At 53.5% G+C, this 21208-nt stretch overlaps 6 protein-coding genes across 6 annotated transcripts; 3 read left to right on the forward strand and 3 right to left on the reverse strand.

Moving 5' to 3' along the window:
- Positions 1 to 1280: 1280 nt before the first annotated feature.
- On the reverse strand, positions 1281 to 1971 carry B0T15DRAFT_485519 (uncharacterized protein; the record flags this gene model as incomplete). Its single annotated transcript, XM_062866294.1, has 5 exons — positions 1281 to 1391; positions 1470 to 1568; positions 1629 to 1700; positions 1774 to 1838; positions 1941 to 1971. 5 exons carry the CDS (start codon positions 1969 to 1971, stop codon positions 1281 to 1283), a joined length of 378 nt encoding a protein of 125 aa, XP_062721831.1.
- A 1940-nt stretch (positions 1972 to 3911) lies between these two features.
- B0T15DRAFT_534184 (uncharacterized protein) lies at positions 3912 to 4292 on the reverse strand. Its single transcript, XM_062869422.1, has 2 exons — positions 4272 to 4292; positions 3912 to 4217 (listed from the first exon to the last, which is right to left on the reverse strand). The coding sequence occupies exon 2, from the start codon at positions 4185 to 4187 to the stop codon at positions 3966 to 3968; it is 222 nt and encodes a 73-aa protein (XP_062721832.1). The 5' UTR covers positions 4188 to 4217; positions 4272 to 4292; the 3' UTR covers positions 3912 to 3965.
- On the reverse strand, positions 4230 to 5136 carry B0T15DRAFT_217375 (uncharacterized protein). Its single transcript, XM_062862756.1, has 3 exons — positions 4754 to 5136; positions 4584 to 4691; positions 4230 to 4523 (listed from the first exon to the last, which is right to left on the reverse strand). The coding sequence occupies exons 1-3, from the start codon at positions 5075 to 5077 to the stop codon at positions 4311 to 4313; spliced, it is 645 nt and encodes a 214-aa protein (XP_062721833.1). The 5' UTR covers positions 5078 to 5136; the 3' UTR covers positions 4230 to 4310.
- Positions 5137 to 7308: 2172 nt separating this feature from the next.
- Positions 7309 to 7878, forward strand: B0T15DRAFT_383537 (uncharacterized protein; the record flags this gene model as incomplete). The annotated part of the gene is made up of 1 exon (XM_062864263.1): positions 7309 to 7878. A coding segment is annotated over one exon (570 nt), but the record flags the coding sequence as incomplete, so codon positions are not given.
- B0T15DRAFT_217342 (WD40-repeat-containing domain protein) lies at positions 7602 to 12367 on the forward strand. Its single transcript, XM_062862755.1, has 3 exons — positions 7602 to 7934; positions 8108 to 9930; positions 9978 to 12367. Exons 1-3 carry the CDS (start codon positions 7880 to 7882, stop codon positions 12255 to 12257), a joined length of 4158 nt encoding a protein of 1385 aa, XP_062721835.1. The 5' UTR covers positions 7602 to 7879; the 3' UTR covers positions 12258 to 12367.
- Positions 12368 to 17927: 5560 nt separating this feature from the next.
- Positions 17928 to 20362, forward strand: B0T15DRAFT_417141 (uncharacterized protein; the record flags this gene model as incomplete). Its single annotated transcript, XM_062865485.1, has 2 exons — positions 17928 to 18588; positions 18637 to 20362. Coding segments are annotated over exons 1-2 (2232 nt in total), but the record flags the coding sequence as incomplete, so codon positions are not given.
- Between the last annotated feature and the right edge of the window lie 846 nt (positions 20363 to 21208).

The raw sequence follows: 21208 nt of genomic DNA on the forward strand, positions 1-21208 counted from the left end.
CGCAGCTCCCTCTATCGCACTACTACTAACCTACCCTGATCTACTATTATAGTTCCTCCTTTTATAGTATACTATTTGTCAAGAGGGCAAAGCGCCTTGTAGGAAGGCCAGCCGCCCGTATACCTTCCCTTAACGAACCCGTTACCTTCCTTCTCGGTCGATTAATAACTCTTATAATCGGAGTCGTACAATAGCTTTCGCTCTAGTCCTCGTAGCGTCGTCTTACCGGTCGGTTTTACCGCCAAGACTCTCAACTTCGCTCTCCTAGAACTAGGCAGGGCCGGGGGCCCTATCTCTTCTTTAGAACGTCGAAAGAGTCGGGTGGTTTTCGTACCCAGTATCCCCCTAATCTTGTGAACTTTGTTGCAGCTTATTCTTATCGTTGGTGTCGGTAAGTCGCGGTTGTCGCGCGGGGTAGTGAGGGATTTCCGGGGCGCTCGGAAACCTCACTTCTGATCCTCGAAATCGAAGTCTTCGGCCGCCAACAGGCCGCGCAGTAGCTGTGCGGTGCTGCAACCCCTTGGGAATGAAAGAACAGATCGCAAAGGACTTCTCTTCCAGTTTTTACCGTGCCAGGCCGCCTGCGCGGGCGGCCCCCGATGTTTCTTCACCGGGACGGGAAGACGGGCTTTGACAGAGCCTGTGTCGTGTGTGGCCCTGCGGATGCACGTGACATGCTGTGGGGCAGCCACCCACATCTTCCCGCAACCTGCACCAGATCTGGTCATCTTCCTCAATCACAACAAGCATCGAAGGTCATTAGTTTTGCAGTTCTTGGTTGCTCCCCACAGCCTGTAATAACATAGCGTTGAGCTTTATGCGAAGAGAAGTCCCGACGCGTTATGCCCGAGAAGGAAACTGCGGAGGTGGGCTTAGTCATACTCACGGGCACCCGTGAATCTATGTGCTCCCGTAGTGTGCGTCTAGTGGGAGCCCTTGGCTGTACTGCACTAGCACTGAAAACCCCGGCGGAGGTGTAGTCAGCGTGCCAAGGCTCTTTAGGCTTCGTGCCTCCGCGTGAAATAAATTCCATCCATCCATCCATCCAGCATCGAGAACCGCTTGTCAACATGAACGACCCCATCCTTGCCGTGCGCTCCGGGATTCCATTTCTCACTTCGCCAAGCATCAAGAGCAAAAGTAAGACGCCGCAGCACACCCGCCCCCTTCTATGATCCACACTGAGCCAAGGAGACGCTGGACTCCGCATCCCCGTCTAAGTCTTTGCCGAAGCCCGCCATACCCCAAGCCGGTAACAGGTCAGAGAGGTTGTTGTTTAGTTAGAAGACCACCAGCTTGAAAATGTCGTTGGAGATGAACCACGTGCCAGCCGGGTCCTGGCAAAGCTGGAAACCCTGCGAAAAGACGAGAGGTTCCGTCGAGTCATCGACCTGCAGGCGTCTGTGTTAGCAGGGGTGCATGCCCGTATCATCAACCACATTGCGAACAGGTCTTTGCGTTCGACGCACAAAAAGTTCCCCAATCACCAGGATGATGACGCCGCCGTTGGGGGTGGGCTGCGCGTCGGGTACTGAGAACTTGTGCACAACCTTCTGGAATGGGAGGCCCTGCAGCAAACAGCTCAGCAATGTCCAGCCAGCGCGTCTGTCTCCCGCCCTCCTTCTTACCGCAAGCGTCTCAGCAATGCTAGCAGCCCCGAGCGTCTCATTGTCCTGAGAGATGAGCATTGAGTTCTCCCTCTGTTGCTCAGTTGGCCGCGGTCGTTAGCTTTCTTCTCCGCTCCACACCGAGCCATCCACAGGATCTGCATACGTAGAGATTACCCAGTTTCTTGCGGTCGGTATCGAAGGTATTGTAGTAGTAATTCACGAAATTCGCTACGAAGCGGGGCGAAGAAGGCCCAGTGTCAGATCATCGCTGTCCCTCTTTCCCCCGCTATCAAAGGGGTGCTTCGCTGTGTGTCTCTTGTGTGCACTCACTCGCCATAGCCTTGAAGTCGGCTGCAGCCATGTCATGTCATGTCAGCAAGAGTCTGTTGGAGTCCGGCAGGTTGAGTCGCGAACGCGGACGAATAACGGGATCGGGGGTAAACGTGGGTAAACAGCGGCATGTCTCCGCTTGATTTCGCGCCGCGTTTGCGCTTCGCAGCGAAAGTCTCTCTCAACAGTGGAACTCACAAGACATATTGAATGATTTTATAAAAAGTCCCTAGAAAACGAGCGTATGAAAGGCTGGATACCGAAAAAGCAACTCGAACGCTGCCGGTTGGACGGGAGGTGAATGCCTTGGGTGTTGGTGGGTAGGAAAGTTTGCGATAGCTACCCGACCGGAGCAAGGAGTACGGGCCCCCACGCAACGGATAGTGGAGTTGATTGATCTCAACATGCGGTACTTTGATTCGCAGAGCACCCAGCTTCTCGCAGGACTTGCAGCGCTGCTTGAGCACGACAGCATCGCCGGATCACTCACACACACTCACACACACACACACACTCACACACACACACACACACTCACACACACCCACACACACACACACACACAAAAAAAAATAATGTATTCCGCCCGGCGGGCTTAACCCGAAAGGGCAACTATCACAACATCTACGAGTACAATTCCTAAGATGGATCCTGGTCTCCTAAAAGCCCATACGACCTCATCCTGTACCTTATGTCCTCTATCTTCTGCCTTGCTTTCTGCGGGTTCTTGTGGGTTAGTAGTATCATGAGTAAGCCAGCTTGGAGTCCGTTCTCCAAGTGTTCAACGTCCTATCCTCGGCGGTTGAAGCGTGACTACTCGGCGTAGCACGAGGTGGGTGGTGGTGGTCCGATTGGGGATGGTGGGTTAGTGGTGGCGGGTTTATGCTGTCCCGTTCTGTGGTTGGTCTGCGTCCAGACGGCCTGTAGCCATTGCGAACCGTATAGTTGCCCGTACCGCTTGCATATCTGGGGACCAGTTCTTGTCATCCGAGGGCGACTTCCCTCCTAGGAAGAAGGAGAGGTTGCCCCTGTGGATATCTGTGCATTGAAGCATATCTGCCCGGTGTTCAGTCCATTGCCTGCATCGAACCACGAAGTGGTCCACCGTCTCTTTTGCTTTTCCGCACGTATACTGGTCTGACGATGCCGCTCGGATGCGATAGAGGTATGAGTTGATTTTGGCCATGCCCGTCCTAAGCTGAGCGAGTACGCCGGCCTCTTTCCTCGACAGGTGGTCGTATAACAGTCGGGTGTGTTTTTCCTGGGAGCGCTATATCGACCTCTTAGAGTGTACTCTCTTAGAGTGTCTACCTACTTTGTCCGGCAGGGTTTGGGGCAATGTCCGTTTGCCCCATGCTCTATGGAGGATTGTTGATCGCATTCCGGATTCTCGGGCTTGTAGTGTAGCATTCTGCCGGGTTGCTTCCTTTGCTTTCCCCTTGGCTATCTTCAGGAGTTCGTTCTCGGCGGTTGTTAGTATCCAGACGATAGATATAGTGTTCCCGGCGCACCGGACAACTTTCGTCGCGTCGTATGCTTTACAGATGTATTGCTGTCCTGATTGCTGGCGTAGGTTGTTTAGCGTCAATACGGCCGCTTTGTTGCTGGTGGCGAGGATGATCCTCTGGTACCGGACGTTCCGCAAAAGTCTCAACGCATGTCCGACCGCTGCAAGTTCTGCTGAGTACGGGTTCTGTTCCGTCCTGGGTCCCAATGTCAAGTTGAACGTCTCGTCTCTTGGGCCAGCAGGTATCGACAGTGGGATGTGGACAACCCCTCCCATCCCTACTTTGTTATTTAGTCCGGATCAGGATGCCAGCAGAGGAGTGGAGAAAACAGGTTGACCAACAGCAAAGTGGGTGGCGCCAAGACAAAGACCCCACCATGGGACGAATGATTAGTCCTCAAGGAGGCGGGCCAGGATAGCTAGGGCAACGATGACCCGGAGAGCCCGGCTACGGCCGGGCCTTGGCTCAACGTCAGCTTTTCGTCAGCCGTAGCCGGTGCCTCTCTACCATGCACTGGTCACGACAAGGAATGGACCACCGGCAGGCATCTCGAGGCGGTCAACGCCGCACTACCGGGAAAGCACGCAAGGCTTCTATACGACACCCTATCGACGGCGGAGGCGCAAACACTAGCACAACTGCGAACTGGATACTCCAGACTTCGGTGTTTCTTCACGACGATTGGAGCAGTGGCAAATGACCATGCGAGTGTGGCCAAGGTAAGGAGGACACGCGCCATTTCCTTTTCCACTGCCACCGGTACCAGCACCTACGCGGGGACATGATTAGGGAAGGCAAGGAACGGTACGGGGACTTGTCATACATGCTTGGAGGGAGATCCAACCACAAAAAGCCCGATGGATCAGACCTTGACGGACCAAAGGAGAAGTGGGAAACCAAATGTGGCAGCGGTCAGCGCAACGATCAAATTTGCCATGAAGACAGGGAGGCTGAGCCCGCAACCCTCATCCATCATCTCCTTCAACATCACACTCCCGCCGGTTGGGAGCCGAGAGTAACCGAAACGGAAAACGGAGTGCGAGGTGCTCGGGCCGTTGGATGAAGCTTCGATCCCCTAAACGATGGACTGTGTAACTATCGATGGGTTATCTCAGGGCAGTTTTTGGTGGGTTACTTGGACGGTGCTTGGATACCACCACCTGATGGGCTCCGTATGCAGATTCACGACGTAGATGCAAGGCGGGATCTGCTCGATGGCCATGACCAAGGCGGTGAGGATACCCTAGAAAACATGGCCTGGTGTAAGTGGCGGGACGGAAAAGACGGCATTGTCACATCCCTTACCTTGTATCTTGGCTCAGTGTTCTGAGGGAGGCGGGGAAGTTTGTCCCAACCTGAAATAGATTCAGGCTCCGGGAGTTCAAAGGCTGCCACTGCGGCCGGCTCGGCCTGCGCCTGGGCGGGATCTGCATCGGGGCCTTCGGTTTCTTTCGGACACCGAGGACCAGGAGGGCGATGAGCCATGGTTTTCTCTGAAACGGGCTTATCGAAGCAGGCTGATATGTGAGGGGAAGGAAAATCTTTGTAGCGTATCGAACGCGAGCATGCATGCGCTTCCAGATGCGGCCTAGCCCGAGAGCGGGATGGAAATGCAATCCGCCATCGCATCAATGGTTCCGCAGATCTGCTTCTGGCCAAGGTACAGTAGTTATTACAATGACATTTGGAATTTGGCTAATAGATTACCCCGCCTGTGGTGGGCCAGGATAATGAAGGTGTTGGTGTGCCAAGCCAAAACGAACGTCCGTTGGCTGGCCGCAGACCAACCAACCCTACATACCTGACAGCGGAAGGCAAGTGCAGCAGGTATTATCATTAACAATCAAATCTTGGCACCTGCTAGTTACTGCAGGAGGATTCCGTATCTTGTTCTGGGCCCAAGCACCGCACAGCCGCTAAAATCCTTGGCGAAGCGCCCTACCAAGCTGAAATCCAACCGGACGCCTGTGATTCGGCACCACTGTGATCAATAGTACGGGAGTCCAAAGAGCTCGCGCCTCAGCTGCATCTGAGATGTGTGTACAGCTCATAAGATAATGTTGGAAGATACCGCTTTCTTGGCAATGGGCAACGAGCTTCAGATGGTAGTTACTCAGAGCAAGAGCACTGGAAGGGGTCGTTCAGTGATGTGTTCTTGTGTGTGGTGTTGGAACTCTGTGGTTCCCAACTGCCTGTAGATGTGAGAGCGCCAGAGACCCTGAAATCCAGAAATGCCAAAGCCCTCATCCTGCACCTGACCCGGTTGGGCTCAGTCTCGCATGCCTGTGCTAGCCAATCCTGCGATGCCGCATATGCAAACATTCGGACCTCTCCTGGCGGCTGGAGATGCCAGTTCCAGGCAGCCCGTTCCATCCAACAGATTACTAAGGAAAGTGGAGTGTCATTGTCCCTCACACCAATCACGGTTTGGCCCCGAGGACTGAAGAGTGAGAAAAGAGCTCTTCAGGATGCCGCCCGTTTTATCGTTGGCTATCCAATTATAGTAACTACATATTGCTCGTACCTTAGCCAATTAAGTATCGTGCGTTAGCAACTGCCAGGTGTGCTAGATGAACAACGACCAGCTCCCGCAGCATCATGCCGTCAAACGACGAAGCATTTCCATTTGTTTGCTCGCCTTGCAGCGTCGGGCTGCAGGCACTAGTGGCAACGCTTGAGGGAGGAATGAGGAGATTGGCTTTTCAGCAAGCCACAGGCTGGAAGCCGCAGCTCAGCCGATGCACTCTCTAGACAATGGGCCGAGTTTCGCCAACCAATCTTGCGATTTTACCAGAGCCACTTTCTGTTTTAAGGTAGTCTTGCCTAGACGGCTCGTCCGCAGAGTGTGGACGGTTGAAGCGCTTACAAGCGGGGGCGTAGCCTTTCACGTCGTCCCCTCGTGTGCCTGGATGTACATCTACAGGGACTTCGGTAGCGCACCAGCGAGCGCAGCCGTCCTATCGGAATGCCAGTCCGAGTATCACTCATGCGCAGCGCCGCTGTAGTGCCGGCCGATTGTGCGACCTTCCCGGTATGTGCCCTCCCCAGGTGAGTGGTTCAGCGCTTGCTCACGTAAGAGCCTTCATACATGGCCGGCTGCTGATAGCTCATCCATCGTTGCACTGGAGTGGGTGTGTGGGATCGTAGAAGAGAGAGTGCAGCGGGAAAAGTACTCGCTCTAGCAGAGTGGAAGGGCCCCTTTCGGTTTCTGAACTACCCTTTCTCTGCCATATTGGTACCTAGCTTTTCTGCCGGTACGTACCCTTTCCGCCTCTCAGGTGATTTCGTATCCTTTCTGTCGCTTAGCTACGTACTATGCGCTGTCAGAAACTGCTAGAAAGGGTATGGGCGCTACAAACAACTGGACCCTTGTCGCGCTAACATTCATATTCCGGATGTAGGTGGAGAAGGTTTGGTACCCGTGGATGTCCACGGTCTTGCGTGCGCTGCGTCGTGATATCGTAGCTGCTGACCACACGTATGAAGAAGTGGTGTGTATGGTGCGAAGCTGCTGAATCATCCACCAGTGGAAATCCCGCTAGATGTCGTAATCCCCCAACTCGGCTTCCCACTGGCCAATTTCAACCGTGTACCCTGCCCTCAGCCGCACTGATATCCCCGCTTGACTACGGCATTGATAAATCCCACGGTCCGGCATTTGCGACCCTGAACGAAGTGGCGAACACAATAACATGCCCAGCAAGGATCGCCAAGCTGACCGCTTGCAAAACCGCCGATCAGTAAGACTTCCATGAATTCCTGTTCCTTGAGGGTCCTGCAGGCGTATTGCTGACAGGCGAAAAGAACCCCAATTTTGCCACACTATATCCAAACCATCATCCCAACTCCTGAAGGGCACAATGTCGGGTCCTGAGATTATCACCATCATTTCGGTCACTGTTGAAGCCATCGGAATCATCAAGACGGTGTGGGATGCGATCAAGGACGCCAATGGACTGCCAGCGGCATTTCGGAAAGTGCACGACGAACTGCCGCTTGTTGAGGACACTCTTGAGCGTGCCAAGAACAAAGCCGAGGGGGGCCTTGACTCCAGTTCGGCCGGACTGGTTCTTGATACTGTGACCAAGTGCCGCGACAAGGTCCAGGAGTTGAAGGGTATCTTTCAGAAGATCAAGGCGTCGAAGGATTCCGAGCGTTCAGTCAAGAGGCTCTATCACGATATCGTAATCCCGCTGGGCAAGGGCCACAGGGTTGAGGAACTGATGCAGGACATCTTGGGTGACGTGAAAAATCTGGCGGCTAATCAGGTGTTCCAGTTGGCGGCGCAAGTTGACGTGTTGCAACGGGCGATAGATGAGCTGGCAGAAGTAGAGCCGTCCGTGCCAGACCGCAAGCTGCAGTCTGGTCAGGGTAGTCACTACAATGTCAATGAGGGTTCCGGAACCTTCAACGCGTTGACCGCCTACGGAGATGGGGACAATGTCTCAGTCGCTGCCGGAGGCACCTTCAATAAGGCAGAGGAAATGTACGTTGGCGGTGGCAAGCGCTCCGACTACAAGTAGACATCCAATGCGCACTCTCTTCCCATAATCACTAGGCGGGCTGACGGTCTGAGTGACAGGAATTTCATTCAAGATTCTACGTGTTGGTTTCATACCCCTGTTCGTAACGCTCTGTGTGTCTGACGTTCAAAATAAGCAATTCGACGAAGTGATCTTCGAGCTGCACTCCTCTCAAAAATCGGGCCACCACCGAACAAAGGGCGTATCGCCGAGGGCACTTGCGAATGGATCAAAGGCGACAAGCAATTCCGAAACTGGCTTACGAGCCAAGGCCAGCACCTCTTGTGGATAAGCGGCGGACCTGGGAAGGGCAAGACGTTCCTCTCCACCTACATTGTTCATGAATTGACGAAGAAAAGAGAGGGCGCATTGATTCTGAAGTTCTTCTGCAACAGCAGGGACGGCCGACGTAACACCGCACAAGTCGTTCTCTTGTCCTTTCTCCATCAGCTTCTGGAAGATCGCCACGATGACAAGTCCCTCCATGAGGAGGTCCAGGCTCGATTCCAGGATCCTCATACCGACCTGTCCGCTAATATTCCTCGCGAAGATCTCTGGGAAATCTTTGAGAAGGGAGCAGGCCGACCGAAGGGGAAATTCCAGCGGCAGATCTATTTAGTGTTGGACGGCCTTGACGAGTGCGAATTCGAGTCGAGAGAACATCTTACCGAGAAGTTGCGAGCGACGTGCTCCGCCCAGGGCGCCACCCTAAACTTCAAGACGATAATCACCACTCGCCCGTCAACGGTGGACGCCGGCACTGACCTCAAGATAAATCTAGACGATCGGGAACACCAAAGACAGACGCTGGACGACATCCGCACATTCATTCGCTCGGAGGCCAAAGACCGGATTCAGGAAGGCGAAGCCTTTGAGTCATTCGTGAACGTCTTGGCCACACGGGCAAACGGAACATTCCTCTGGGTCGCTTTGGCAATGCGGATGTTGAAAGACGACGGCGCGGCCCTGGAAGCGGTTGTGGATGGTCGGGATGCGGACATCCTCGACACACTGCTGCCGACTGGGCTGCATTCTATTTACAACCGCATGCTTCTCGAAGCTCTTCAAGGCAAACGTCGACGAGGCGATGGTTTCAGGCCGGAGGATGCAGCAAGGCTTATTCACTGCGTATGCGTCGCCTTTGAGCCATTAACGCAGACGGAACTAGCGGCTGCAACAGGAATCTGCCCGACTGCTGTGTCCGCACACCTGCACAACTGCAGATACATGCTCTCGGAACTGGACGACGGCACCTCAGACACAAAAACCCGGCGGTTGCAACTGGTTCATATGTCGCTCAAGGAATACCTCCAGCATACCCAATTCGTTATGCTTCCAGCGCCAATAGGCCGGGCTCTCTGGCCAGGCCTCGCATTTACCTTGACGTCTATCCGAAGACGGGGCTTTCAATTTGACTTTCTGGATCATATCCTATTTGCGGCCTTCCTCATACATGCGCGGAACCTCTTTCTGCGGCACCAAGCTGCCGTCGCTTTAGCGATCTTGATCTATTTCGCTGTTCTACGCGGGCGAAGGCAGTCGCTGCTTCTGCTCTGGCTTCTGAAGCTATCCGACCTCTTTCTGGAGCACTGCATCTTTGCCATCTTTGCCATCCATGAAGGGAAAGTTCACACAGCGTTGTTTATGAGATGCCTTGCACTTATGCAGGCTTACCTAAAGAAGGATATGTGCAACCTCTCACATCCAGGAGCACTCGCCTCCGAGGTGGTGAAAAGAAAATTGGAGAGCTCCTTTCCTCCAGGCCTCCGTTATGCATGCATCTACTGGGCGACACACTTTCAAGAGGGTGAAATGACCTTAAAGGACGGAAAACAATTGTCTATGGATATCAGCGGCTTTTTTGAGGATCATTTCCTTCACTGGATTGAGAGTCTCGCTCTCCTAGGAAAACTCTCAGACGGGGTAATATCGATAAGAAAGCTACTCCAAGTTGTCCAGGTATGTTCATGACCGTTGCCGTTGTATCCAAAACTAATCGCTTCCAGGAATCGGCTGCAAGTCCTCAGCTTGCTAGATTCTTGGAAGATGCCGAGAAGTTTGTCCGTAGCCACGGATCGATTATAGGACGGACTCCCTTACAGTCGTATGGCTCTGCACTCGTGTTCAGTCCTAAGATAAGCGAGGTTAGGAACATGCAGTGGAAAGAGAGGCTGTCATTTATCAGGGAGGTCGCGGGAATTAAGAACCACTGGGGCGCGCACTGGCAGACGCTCGAGGGCCACAGCGGTCCCGTTAGCGCCGTGGCATTTTTGCAGGACGGCAAAACGCTGGCGTCGGCTTCTGTCGATGACACAGTACGGCTCTGGGACACCGGCACAGGTGCGCACCGGCAGACACTCAAGGGGCACAGTGGTCCTGTTGGTGCCGTGGCCTTGTCGCCGGACGGCAGAATGCTGGCGTCTGCTTCGTCCGATAAAACAGTGCGGCTCTGGGACGCTGGCACGGGCGCGTACCGGCAAACGCTCAACGGACATAGTGGTCCCGTTCACGCCGTGGCCTTCTCGCCGGCGGGCAAGACGCTGGCGTCGGCTTCGGACGATCGAACGGTACGGTTCTGGGACGCCGGTACGGGCGTGCACCGGCAGACGCTCAACGGCCATAGAGGACCTATCTGCGCCATAGTCTTCTCGCGGGACGGCAAGACGCTGGCGTCGGCTTCGTACGATGGAACAGTACAGCTCTGGGATGCCAGCACAGGTGCGCATCGGCAGTCACTTGAGGGGCATAGCGGCTCTATTAGAGCTATGGCCTTGTCGCGGGACGACAAGACGCTAGCGTCGGCGGCGGACGACAGCACAGTACGGCTCTGGGACGCCAGCACAGGGGCGCTCCGGCAGACACTCAAGCGGCATAGAGAAACCGTCAACGCCGTGGCCTTCTCGCCGGATGGCAAGACGCTGGCGTCGGCTTCGCACGATGGAACAGTACGGCTTTGGGACGCTGGCACGGGTGCGCACCGGCAGAAGCTCAAGGGGCATATAGGAATCGTCTGGGCCGTGGCATTCTCGCCGGATGGTAAGTTGCTGGCGTCGGCTGCGAGCAATGGCACAGTGCGACTTTGGGACGCCAGCACAGGCGCACACCGACAAATGTTCAAGGGACATAGTGATTCAGTCTGGGCCGTAGCCTTCTCGCCGGACAGCAAGACGCTGGCGTCGGCGTCGGTCGATGAAACAGTGCGACTCTGGGACGCCGGCGCAGGTGCGCACCGGCAGACGCTCGAGGGGCATAGCGGTTCTATAAGAGCCGTGGTCTTGTCACCGGACGGTAAGATGCTGGCGTCGGCTTCTGTCGATGGAACAGTGCGGCTCTGGGACGCTGGTACAGGCGCGCACCGGCAGACGCTGGAAGGACATAGAGGTGCCGCTAGTACTGTGGCCTTCTCGCGGGACGGCAAGACATTGGTGTCTTCGGACGATCGAACAGTACGGCTCTGGGACGCTGGCACAGGCGCGCACCAGCAGACGCTCGAGGGGCATAGAGAATTCGTCAGCGCTGTATCCTTCTCGCCAAGTGACAAGACGCTGGCGTCGGCTTCGTACGATAAAACAGTGCAGCTCTGGGACGCCGGCACAGGTACACACCGTCAGACGCTCAAGGGGCATAGCGACTCTGTTACGGCTGTGGTCTTCTCGCCGGACAGCAAGACACTGGCGTCCGCTTCGGAGGACCGCACAGTGCGGCTCTGGGACGCTGGCACAGGTACGTACCAGCAGACGCTTAAGGGGCACAGCGACTCTGTTATTGCTGTGGTCTTCTCGCCGGACAGCAAGACGCTGGCGTCCGCTTCGGACGATGGAACAGTGCGGCTCTGGGACGCTGGCACAGGTACGCACCGGCAGACGCTTAAGGGGCACAGCTACTCTGTTACGGCTGTGGTCTTCTCGCCGGACAGCAAGACGCTGGCGTCGGCTTCTGTCGATGGAACAGTGCGGCTCTGGGACGCTGACCTGGGCGCACACCGGCAGACGCTCGATATCAATCAAATCCCTACAAGCCTAACATTCTCAGAAGATGGCCAGTATCTGAAGACGGACTATGGATCTCTTAGACTCTCGTCAGCATCCACCCCAGGCCAATATCCTGACAAGAGCGTTTCAGATCATGCTTTATATGTCGATAAGGAGTGGATAACCGTTGACGGGAAGAATCTCCTATGGCTTCCCAAAGATTATAGACCTACATGCGCATGTCAGCATGGGAGTACCTTGGTCTTAGGTCATGAGTCTGGCGGATTGACATTCTTACACTTCGAATTTTCATAACTAGAATATTGAATAACTAGCGAAGTTAAGTGAACTGGTCAATATGTTTGTGCCACGATGCGAAAGGCTTCTGTGATGACTAGGGCCCCGACCGTCTGCGCCCTGTTCAGCCAGCTCAGTGACTTTTCTCCGCACGCATGCATCTAGACGCTGGCGGCATAGCCATTTTCCAGGCACGTCTGCAGCCTCCTGGGCATCGTATGTGCCAGCTAAAGAAACCAATCCTCTGGCACAGCCAACCAACCCTCTATCAAACGCCCTTCTAACTACAAAGGACTGAGTTCCTGGATATCTTCCTCTGGCAGGCACTCCATCCAATCTTTCACCCAGGGCCATACGTTCTAAATAGATGTGAGATCTGGGCTCTTAGGTGGCCATCGTAGGACCTCATACCTAGTTCTTGGAGTCTGGCCTTGGTTTTCCGTGCCCTATATGCTGAAGCATTGTCTTGTTGAAAGACAATACGCTGTTCCTGGCTGAAGCGGTCAAGCAAAGGGAGGATATGTTGGATATAGTTGTCGGCATAGATACCTCTATGCTCCTTTTCCCACACAAAGAACGGTCCTTTTCGACGGCCGGCAAACGAACCCTAGGACATCTACACTTTCGGCTTCCCTTTCTTCAAGGCGTATTTGCTTAGGTCATCCGTCTTGTCCATCAGGACTCGTTTCTTCTATATCGGGTTGTTAACTGCCTAGGTCTCGTCAGGAAAAGGCATATCTTCCTAGTTTTCGGGTCGAGACAGTAGCCGTAACTATTCCTAGCACCACTGAATGCGACGGCGTAGATCTTCTTCGGTAAGGTCAAACTTCTTCGGCTGAATAAAGGAAGCCCCCTGAGGTCGTGGATTGCGCGTGTGAGAGCCGTTTCACTATACACACACACACACACACACACACACACACACACACACACAATTTATTCCGCCCGGGGGGCTTAACCCGAAAGGACAACCAATACCAATTTAACCATACATTTCGCAAGATATGTCCTGATCTCCTTATAGCCCATGCAGTAATCATTCTAGCTTATACTCCCTCTTTTGCCATTTCTCTGCGGGTTCTCGTGGGTTAGTAGGATTGTTAGTAGGCTAGCTTGAAGGCAATTCTCCAAGTGTTCAACGTCCTATTCGGCGGCTAAAGCAGTGCCTGCTCTCCGTGGCACGAGGCGATGAGTGCGGGTTCGGTGGAAAGTGGTGGATGGTTGGTAGGGTGATTTAGTCGGCCTGCGGTTGGTTCGCGTCGAGTCAGCCCGTGGCCATTGCAAACCGTACCGTTGCCCGAACGGCCTATAGGTTCGGAGTCCAGTCGCTATTATCCGACGGCGGGTTCCCCCCGAGATAAAAAGAAATATTGCTTCTATAGGTGTCTACGCACTGGAGCATCTCGGTTCTATATAGGGTCCATTTTCTATACTAGAACAGGAAGTGTTAGACGGTCTCTCTTGCTTGTCTATATATATATTGCTCTAATGGGGCTACCCTAACTCGGTGGAGGTAAGCGTTGAGCCTTGCTATGCCTGTTCTAAGCTAAGCGAGCACGCTGGCTTCCTTCTATAATAGGCGGTTATAAAGCTTTCTCGTATATTTGCCTGGCAGTGCTATGTCGACCCTTTTAGAATGACGTCCGATGTTCTCTGGCAAGTGCCCGCTAATGCTTCTCTTAGATTGTGCCATATTAAACGTTGTTGACTATGCTCTGGGCGATTATGTTTGTAGAGTGGCGCCCTCCTAAGAGGCTTATCTGGCTTGTTCCTTGGCAATATTTAAGAGTTCATCCTTTTCGCTTATAGGGATCTATTGTATTGTTACTCTATTCCCGGTTCTCTATAGTGCTCTGATATAATTAGATATAGCGGATATAGTACTGGCCGGACTGCTATCGGGGGTGCTAGAGTATAAGAACGGCCGCCTTATTGCTCGTTGATAGCACGATGCTAGTAGATCTAAGCGCTAGCAGCGTGCTTAAAGCACGTTCTATTACTGCAAGCTCTCTAGAGTATAGGTTCTATTCTAATCTTGCCCGAGCATAGAGGCAAAGGTCCTAAGCTTTAGGCTACTATATATAGATGCCGGTAGCATAATAGCTCTACTAACCCCTACTATACCGTTCCGTACTAAGCTGCTTATAGCAATGCGTATATTGTAATCAGTATCTCGCTATATCGTTGCTAGCTCGTTTATAATGGTTAGTAAAGGTTCTTCCTATAGTAGCAACGTAAACGGGTTGATGGTTTCCAACTCCTCTATCGTTATATCTTTAAGTACGTCTGCCACCTAGTATAGCGGTGAGCGGTATTATCTCCTAAACTTCCGCATTCGAGATATGTTTCTATACAGTAGATTAGTATCTGGTAGGGTGTGAATGTCCGTCTATAGCTTAATGGCCCGTCTCTAGAGCCGGTCTTGTGCGCTGGCGATATAGGCCTCCGCTTCTGCAACACTCGTTGCCACTGTGAGGAACGTCCCCACGATCGCTTGCGCCGTCATTCTCTAGACCCTGTTGATAGGCCCCACGAGTTTGTCCTTGTATGCGTGCATCCAAACAGTGGAAGCATACACGCCGTTGATGAAGACAGTCCTCGGAGTCGGCGTAATTCCATTGCTGCCTCCAAGCCTTTGGACGCGGCCCTCGAAATATGTTCTTTAAACTTCAGCTTCGCATCCATAACCACTCTAAGGATATTGACATGGTTCTGGGGTTCGACAGTCTGTCCCTTAATGATGAAAGGTAGCGCGTCCGTCTTGTATAAGTTGCGAGAGAAATGTATGACTGCTGTCTTCTCAGCCTCGAAAGTCGCACCGCTCCTTCTCTCCCAATCCAGGGCGTTCTTGATAATGGCTTTGATGCCTTTGCGGTTGCTCTGTGCCGTGGGTCCCGTAACCCACGCATTGAAGTCATCGATAAAGGCTATCGCACCCCATGACTATCAATTCGTCGTTGGACTAGGTCTGCGTTGAAGAAGAGGAATAGAATCGGAGACAGGGGAGAGCCCTGTGGCAGGCCAGCCTGCGGTAGGCTGTGAACCTCAGAGGACTTCCCGTTCACTTGGATCGTTGCCGTACGCTCCGAGCAGAAGGCCTCTGTCCAGCGGAGTAGTCCCTCTGGGATGCCTCGTGCTTTCATCCGCTGAAGAAGTCTTTCCTTGCAGACTCCGTTATACGCGCCTTTAACATCAAAGCTGATCAAGCTCACAATCTTTCGACCTCGCCACGCGGTGTAAATCTGTTCTTGGAGGAGTACGAGCGCTTGCTCCGCAGACCGTTGCTTACGGGCCCCGAAGTGGTTGGTCGGGAGGAGCCCGTACCTCTCGACCCCGTAAGAGATCCTTTCCGCGACTACCGACTCCAGCACCTTGCCCAGCGTTGCTAGAAGCGAGATTGGTCTCCAGGCTTTGGCAACTGTATAGTCCCCTTTACCCGGTTTCTTGAGCGGTATGATCTTGGCGTGTCGCCACTGGGTGGGCAGCGTCTCCTCCTCCAGAGAGGCTTGAAATAATGCGAGGACATGGTGTTTGACCGCTGGCTACGTCTCCTTCCAGACTACCGCGGGCAGGCCATACTCCCCGGGCGCCTTCCACGATTTTACTACGAGCAGTTGTCGTTCCACTTCCTCTATGGTGATAGGAGGTAGTGCTAGGGGAGCTCTTTGCGGCCTGGGACCTTCGTCCTCAATGCGCTCCGGCAGGGGAGGGAAGAACTTTGCCAGTAATTCTTCCGCCTGTTCTTTGTTGTCGGCGGTGACTGTTCCGTCGGCTTTGACGAGCTGTGGCACTTTTCCGAACGCCGCTTCGTCGCCGGAATTCAGATACTTGGCCGCCTTCTAGATATTGTTGTTGTCTGCCAGAAACTCGTCCCAGTACTTCTTCTTTTATTGCCGGATGGCGTTGTAGTATTACTTTGCAGTGGTTTTCGCCCTCTCTTCCAAGTCCACTACAAGCCACCCTGCTTGTTGTCCGTCCCGGGCGCGATTTCTTCAGTACGTGTATATTCGGCGCAACTGCATGAGGTCGGTTGCCTACCAGCGCTTAGTATATAGCAATGGTTTCGCTTTCGGCGTCAGGGACTTGACCGCCTCTAGGATAACTAATATCAGTCTGTCTATCTACTCCTATACTATGCTCCTGGACAGGGTTAGGCCTAGTTCTGCTGCAATCTTAGTGTTTATTTTCTTCTAAGGCGTATTCCTGAATAGAAGCCGGTCTTGCTACTCCAGTACCGGGACCAAGGTATTAAAGACTATCTTAATCGCGCAGTAATCCGATCCGTGTTCTATGCCATAGATCGTATATTTGACTAACGTACATGATAAGCGAGCGACGCAGATAAGCGAGCGACGCAGATAAGCGAGCGACGCAGATAAGCGAGCGACGCACTTTCTACCACCCTCCTCAATTATAATATAACAACGCTAGCAACCAACTACAATTACATCAGAAATAGATGAATCAGATGATTCTACAGCCTCCTGGCAAGTGCGAGCATTATGGCCAAGCCTGCCGCATACCCTATAGCATCGAACCTTCGTACAAGCCCCCTCTGAACCGCTACCATCCGGCTGTGTTTCCTGTACTGCCTCCCCACCTACGGCGTTCTGATCTAGTAGATCCTTTGCATCTTATATAGTAAGTGAACCTCCAAGCTGCATATGTGTTTTCTTGGCACGCCGGCGCTTGCTTAGTGCCTTATTGACCTTGCGAAGTGAAGAGACCTCTAACCGAAGGAGGGCCACCTGGTGCATTATAGCTACTGTACTCTTGGCAAGCTGGTCTATAGCATCCAACATTGAAGTTAGGGAGCTATTTTGATGGTTTGTCACGAATTAAGCCAACAGGACAGCTGCAGGTGGGACAACCCGACGGGTGGCGCAGGGCGCACCCGAACCAATCATTCAGGACCAATAAGAAGGAGCTCTAAGGTGCTCTAGAGAGCAGACGAGAGCTCAGGGAGCTAGGCCAATCAGCACGAAGGAACGGAAGCTCTCGATGGAGTCAACAGAGCACCGAGCTCTAGGGAGCTCTACAGAGCACATGAGAGCACCCAAAGATAGCCAGTATATAGTCACTCGTTCTGGAGGACTCTGGGAGTTCTCCAGTGAGCAATTACAAGCAATAGCCCACACCTATTGTGCAGACATTGCGGCAAGCATTGTTGTGAACCTTTTGGCTTCACCGAGACCTACAGTCCGACCAGCAGTTACCTTCGACCGGCGAACCCTTTCAGAGGCAGGACTGCCTGTGGTTTCGTCACACTGGAACTATGTCTTTCCTATTACTTCCGACAAAGGTTTTCACCCGGCCTAAACGGTACGGTATTTCCTTTGTATATAGCAGTAGAGGGTCCGGCGCGCCTTCTAAATAGCGAGGCATAGCGGAGTAAGAGAATATATAATATAGCGGCCAATAATTGACAATTCGTCAATCAATCAGGTGTCCTATTGGATTGAATTGGGCGTCAAAATTCCAATATTGAATTGGATTAGATTGATTGGATTGGAAGATTGCCGAGAAAAATTGGATTGTTGGGAGGGCTGCCACATGTTTGCAATGGCGGCAGCGCCTCGTTAAGTTTGAACATATACAGCCCACGCAAAAGTCGCTCAGAACAGAGAAAAATAAGCATATAGTCTGGATACAGCTATCTGAATGGCCCTATAGTTCCGCTAGTATAATGATCGACTAAGTAGTGGTGCATTGTTGTGGTTAGTAGTGGCCGTGCAGCGATGTTACATCTAGCGACGCATTTGTCCGAGTCGATGCCTCAGGCATGGCGCCAAACGATCCATTCCGTGCGGCTGAAGAGAGACGCGATTGCCAACCTTCATCATGCTCTACCCTCATCCTACCCAGCAGCGTATCCGGTCCATTTCCGCGATACCCAGTTCTCGTGCTCTTGGAATATTCGGAGCTTTCGTCCCGACCGAGCGCGCCGTCGCTATCGGGCCTCGCCCAGAATCACCTGCACCCCAGCCAGAACCAGCCAAGCCCCACCGCCACAGCATGGCGCCCTGGAATCGCAAGCGGGAGGAGCCGGCTCTCCGAGCTGGGTCTTCCGCTTCGAAGGCCAAAGCAGGATACCTCGAAAGACTGCAAAGACGTCTAGGTAACCGAGGCAGACGAGCAGAGCCGGATGCCAGCGGCAATGGCAACGATACCGGGCGCCCTGGGGACAGCCCGAGCCATCCCGTTCCAGGCACCTGTCAGCCCACAGATCATAAAGACTCACCCACGACCCAGTCGCTCTGGGACCGTGCATATGACGCTTTGGGAAACGAAAATCCGCAGCTGGTGAAGGAGTACGAGGGATTGCTCTTGAAGGAGGCGCAGAAGACGGGTACGCATCACGTACAGATTATACACTGTTGGTATTGACCCATGACAGGCTACGCCTCAAAAGACGTGTCACCTGCGCAGCCCATGCCACCGGATAATGCGGCCCACGGTTTCGACGGACAATCCGGCCGGGGTCAACTGGACGCAATAATCACACACGGGTTACAAAGAATGGAAGAGAAGAAAACACACACCACGGATCGGATCGCAAAGGCCGCAGACTTCGTTCTGTGGGCAAAAGACTGGATCGGCGAGGCCGTCAAGGCTTCACCAGAGGCTTCCATCGCCTGGGCCGGCGTCTGCATCGTTCTCCCGCTCCTTACAAACCCCAGGACCGCGGACGAAGCCAACCGTGGCGGATTCACGTACGTCACTGCCCGGATGCGCTACTACGCCGCACTCGAACCTCTGCTGCAGCAGCTCGGCCAGGACGTCGGGGTCACCGAGGACTTGATGGCGGAAGCCAACGAACACATTGTGGTCCTCTATCAGCACATCCTCGAGTTTCAGATCCGAAGTGTCCTACGATTCTACCAGAGCCGCATCAGAGGTTACGCCAAAGACATGTTTCTGCTGGAAGATTGGGAACGGATGAAGACGGAGATCGAAAAGATGGAGGTGACCGTCAACCAGAACCTGACTCAGATAAACGAGCTTGTGTCGACGCAAAAGCTTACGTCACTCAACAAGACGAGTACGGCCGCGTTCGAAGCTATGGAACAATTCCTGTCCATTGCCGAACGGAAGCTGCGAGTTGCAGAAGAGGCCCGAGATATTGCAGGGGAGCAGCGGGACATCAACAAAAAAGAACTCCAGGTTCTGAGAGACATGGCCAAGCAGGGTCTATCTGACAAACGAGCGAAGTGTCACCAACTGTTTTATCTCAATGACAGCAACGGTGCGACGTACGAGTGGTACAAAAATCGCGTGGAAGACCGGATAGAAGGCACATGCCAGTGGTTCCTGCATGACGAGCGCTTCAAAAGTTGGCTGGCGCGAGATTCAGGGCCACTGCTGGTGTCGGCAGACCCGGGCTGTGGGAAATCGGTCTTGGCCAAACACCTGATTGACGAAGCACTACCTCGATCGGCAACCATCTGCTACTTCTTTTTCAAAGACCAAGATCAGAACACCATCAATCAAGCACTCTGTGCGTTGCTGCACCAGCTCTTCCACTACCGGCCTTCTCTGATCGAACATGCCATGCCGGATTATTCTGAGTACGGAGAACGTCTGATCCGCTCGACATCCTCGCTATGGGAAATTTTGGAAAAGGCCGGACAAGATCCGCAGACGGGACATTTGATTCTAGTCCTGGATGCGCTGGATGAATGCCGCGTCGAGGATTTTCGGGACCTGGTCCGGACGTTAAAACGCCTATTTCACAGAGACAGGCAGGGCCATAGCAAGATGAAGTGTCTGCTGACCAGCCGCCCATACGCCCACATCGTATCGGACTTCCAGGAACTGATTGACGCCTTTCCTTATATTCACATACCAGGAGAAGAACAGTCGGATGCTATCAGCAGCGAGGTGAATCACGTCATCAAGCACCGAGTCGAACAGCTAGCGACAGATATAAAGCTTAAGAAAGAAATCAAAGATCGCTTGGCCGAACGACTGCTCGGAATTCCTCACCGCACGTACCTCTGGGTGTACCTTGTGTTCAACTACTTGAGGACAGAAGGCTTTAGAAAGACGCTGAAAGGGGTCGAGTCCGCCCTTACAACGCTACCGCTCAGTGTCAACGACGCGTATGAGAAGATCCTTAGCAAGTCTAAGAAAGACTCGATGGTTCGCAAGGTCTTGAGCATCATCTTGGCAGCAAGCCGGCCGTTAACACTCTCGGAGATGAATGTTGCCGTGAACATAGACGAGAAATCACAGTCTATTGACGACCTTGACCTGGAGGAAGAAGAGGACTTCAAGTTGCATCTCAGAACATGGTGTGGATTGTTCGTCTCAGTCCATCATGGCAAGATTTACTTCCTTCACCAAACTGCCCGAGAATTTCTCCTTGCCGAACTGCCATCGACCGCAACTGTTCCGTCAGGGCCACACTGGCACCGCTCCATCGCTGTCCACCATGCACACGCCATTCTTGCGGAGCTCAGCGTGCGCTATCTCAACTTCTTCAACTACGACGTCAACATTCAAACACAAGCAATTGTGGAAGCTGGCCACTACGGCGATAGCTATGCCCTCTTAGATTATTCGGCCAAGCATTGGGGTACTCACTTTTGTAGGGCCCGTATCAGCAGCGATGATGCTGCCACAGTGCTTCTCGCCTCGAGCATTTGTAGCCTTGACTCGAAGGCTTATTCAGTATGGTCTAACATTTGTTGGGACGCGTTTCACCAGACGCCGCTGTCGTACGCTGCTCGGAATGGGCACGAGGCGGTCGTGCGGCTGCTGCTCGAGAAGGGCGCCGATTGCGAGGAGAAGGATGACGATGGCTGGACGCCGCTATCGTACGCTGCTCAGAACGGGCACGAGGCGGTCGTGCGGCTGCTGCTCGAGAAGGGCGCCGACCGCGAGGAGAAGGATGACGATGGCCGGACGCCGCTATCGCACGCTGCTTGGAATGGGCACGAGGCGGTCGTGCGGCTGCTGCTCGAGAA

The sequence above is a fragment of the Chaetomium strumarium genome (assembly GCF_033439665.1).
Source record: "Chaetomium strumarium strain CBS 333.67 chromosome Unknown B0T15scaffold_4, whole genome shotgun sequence".
In the NCBI taxonomy this organism is placed as follows: Eukaryota; Fungi; Ascomycota; class Sordariomycetes; order Sordariales; family Chaetomiaceae; genus Chaetomium; species Chaetomium strumarium.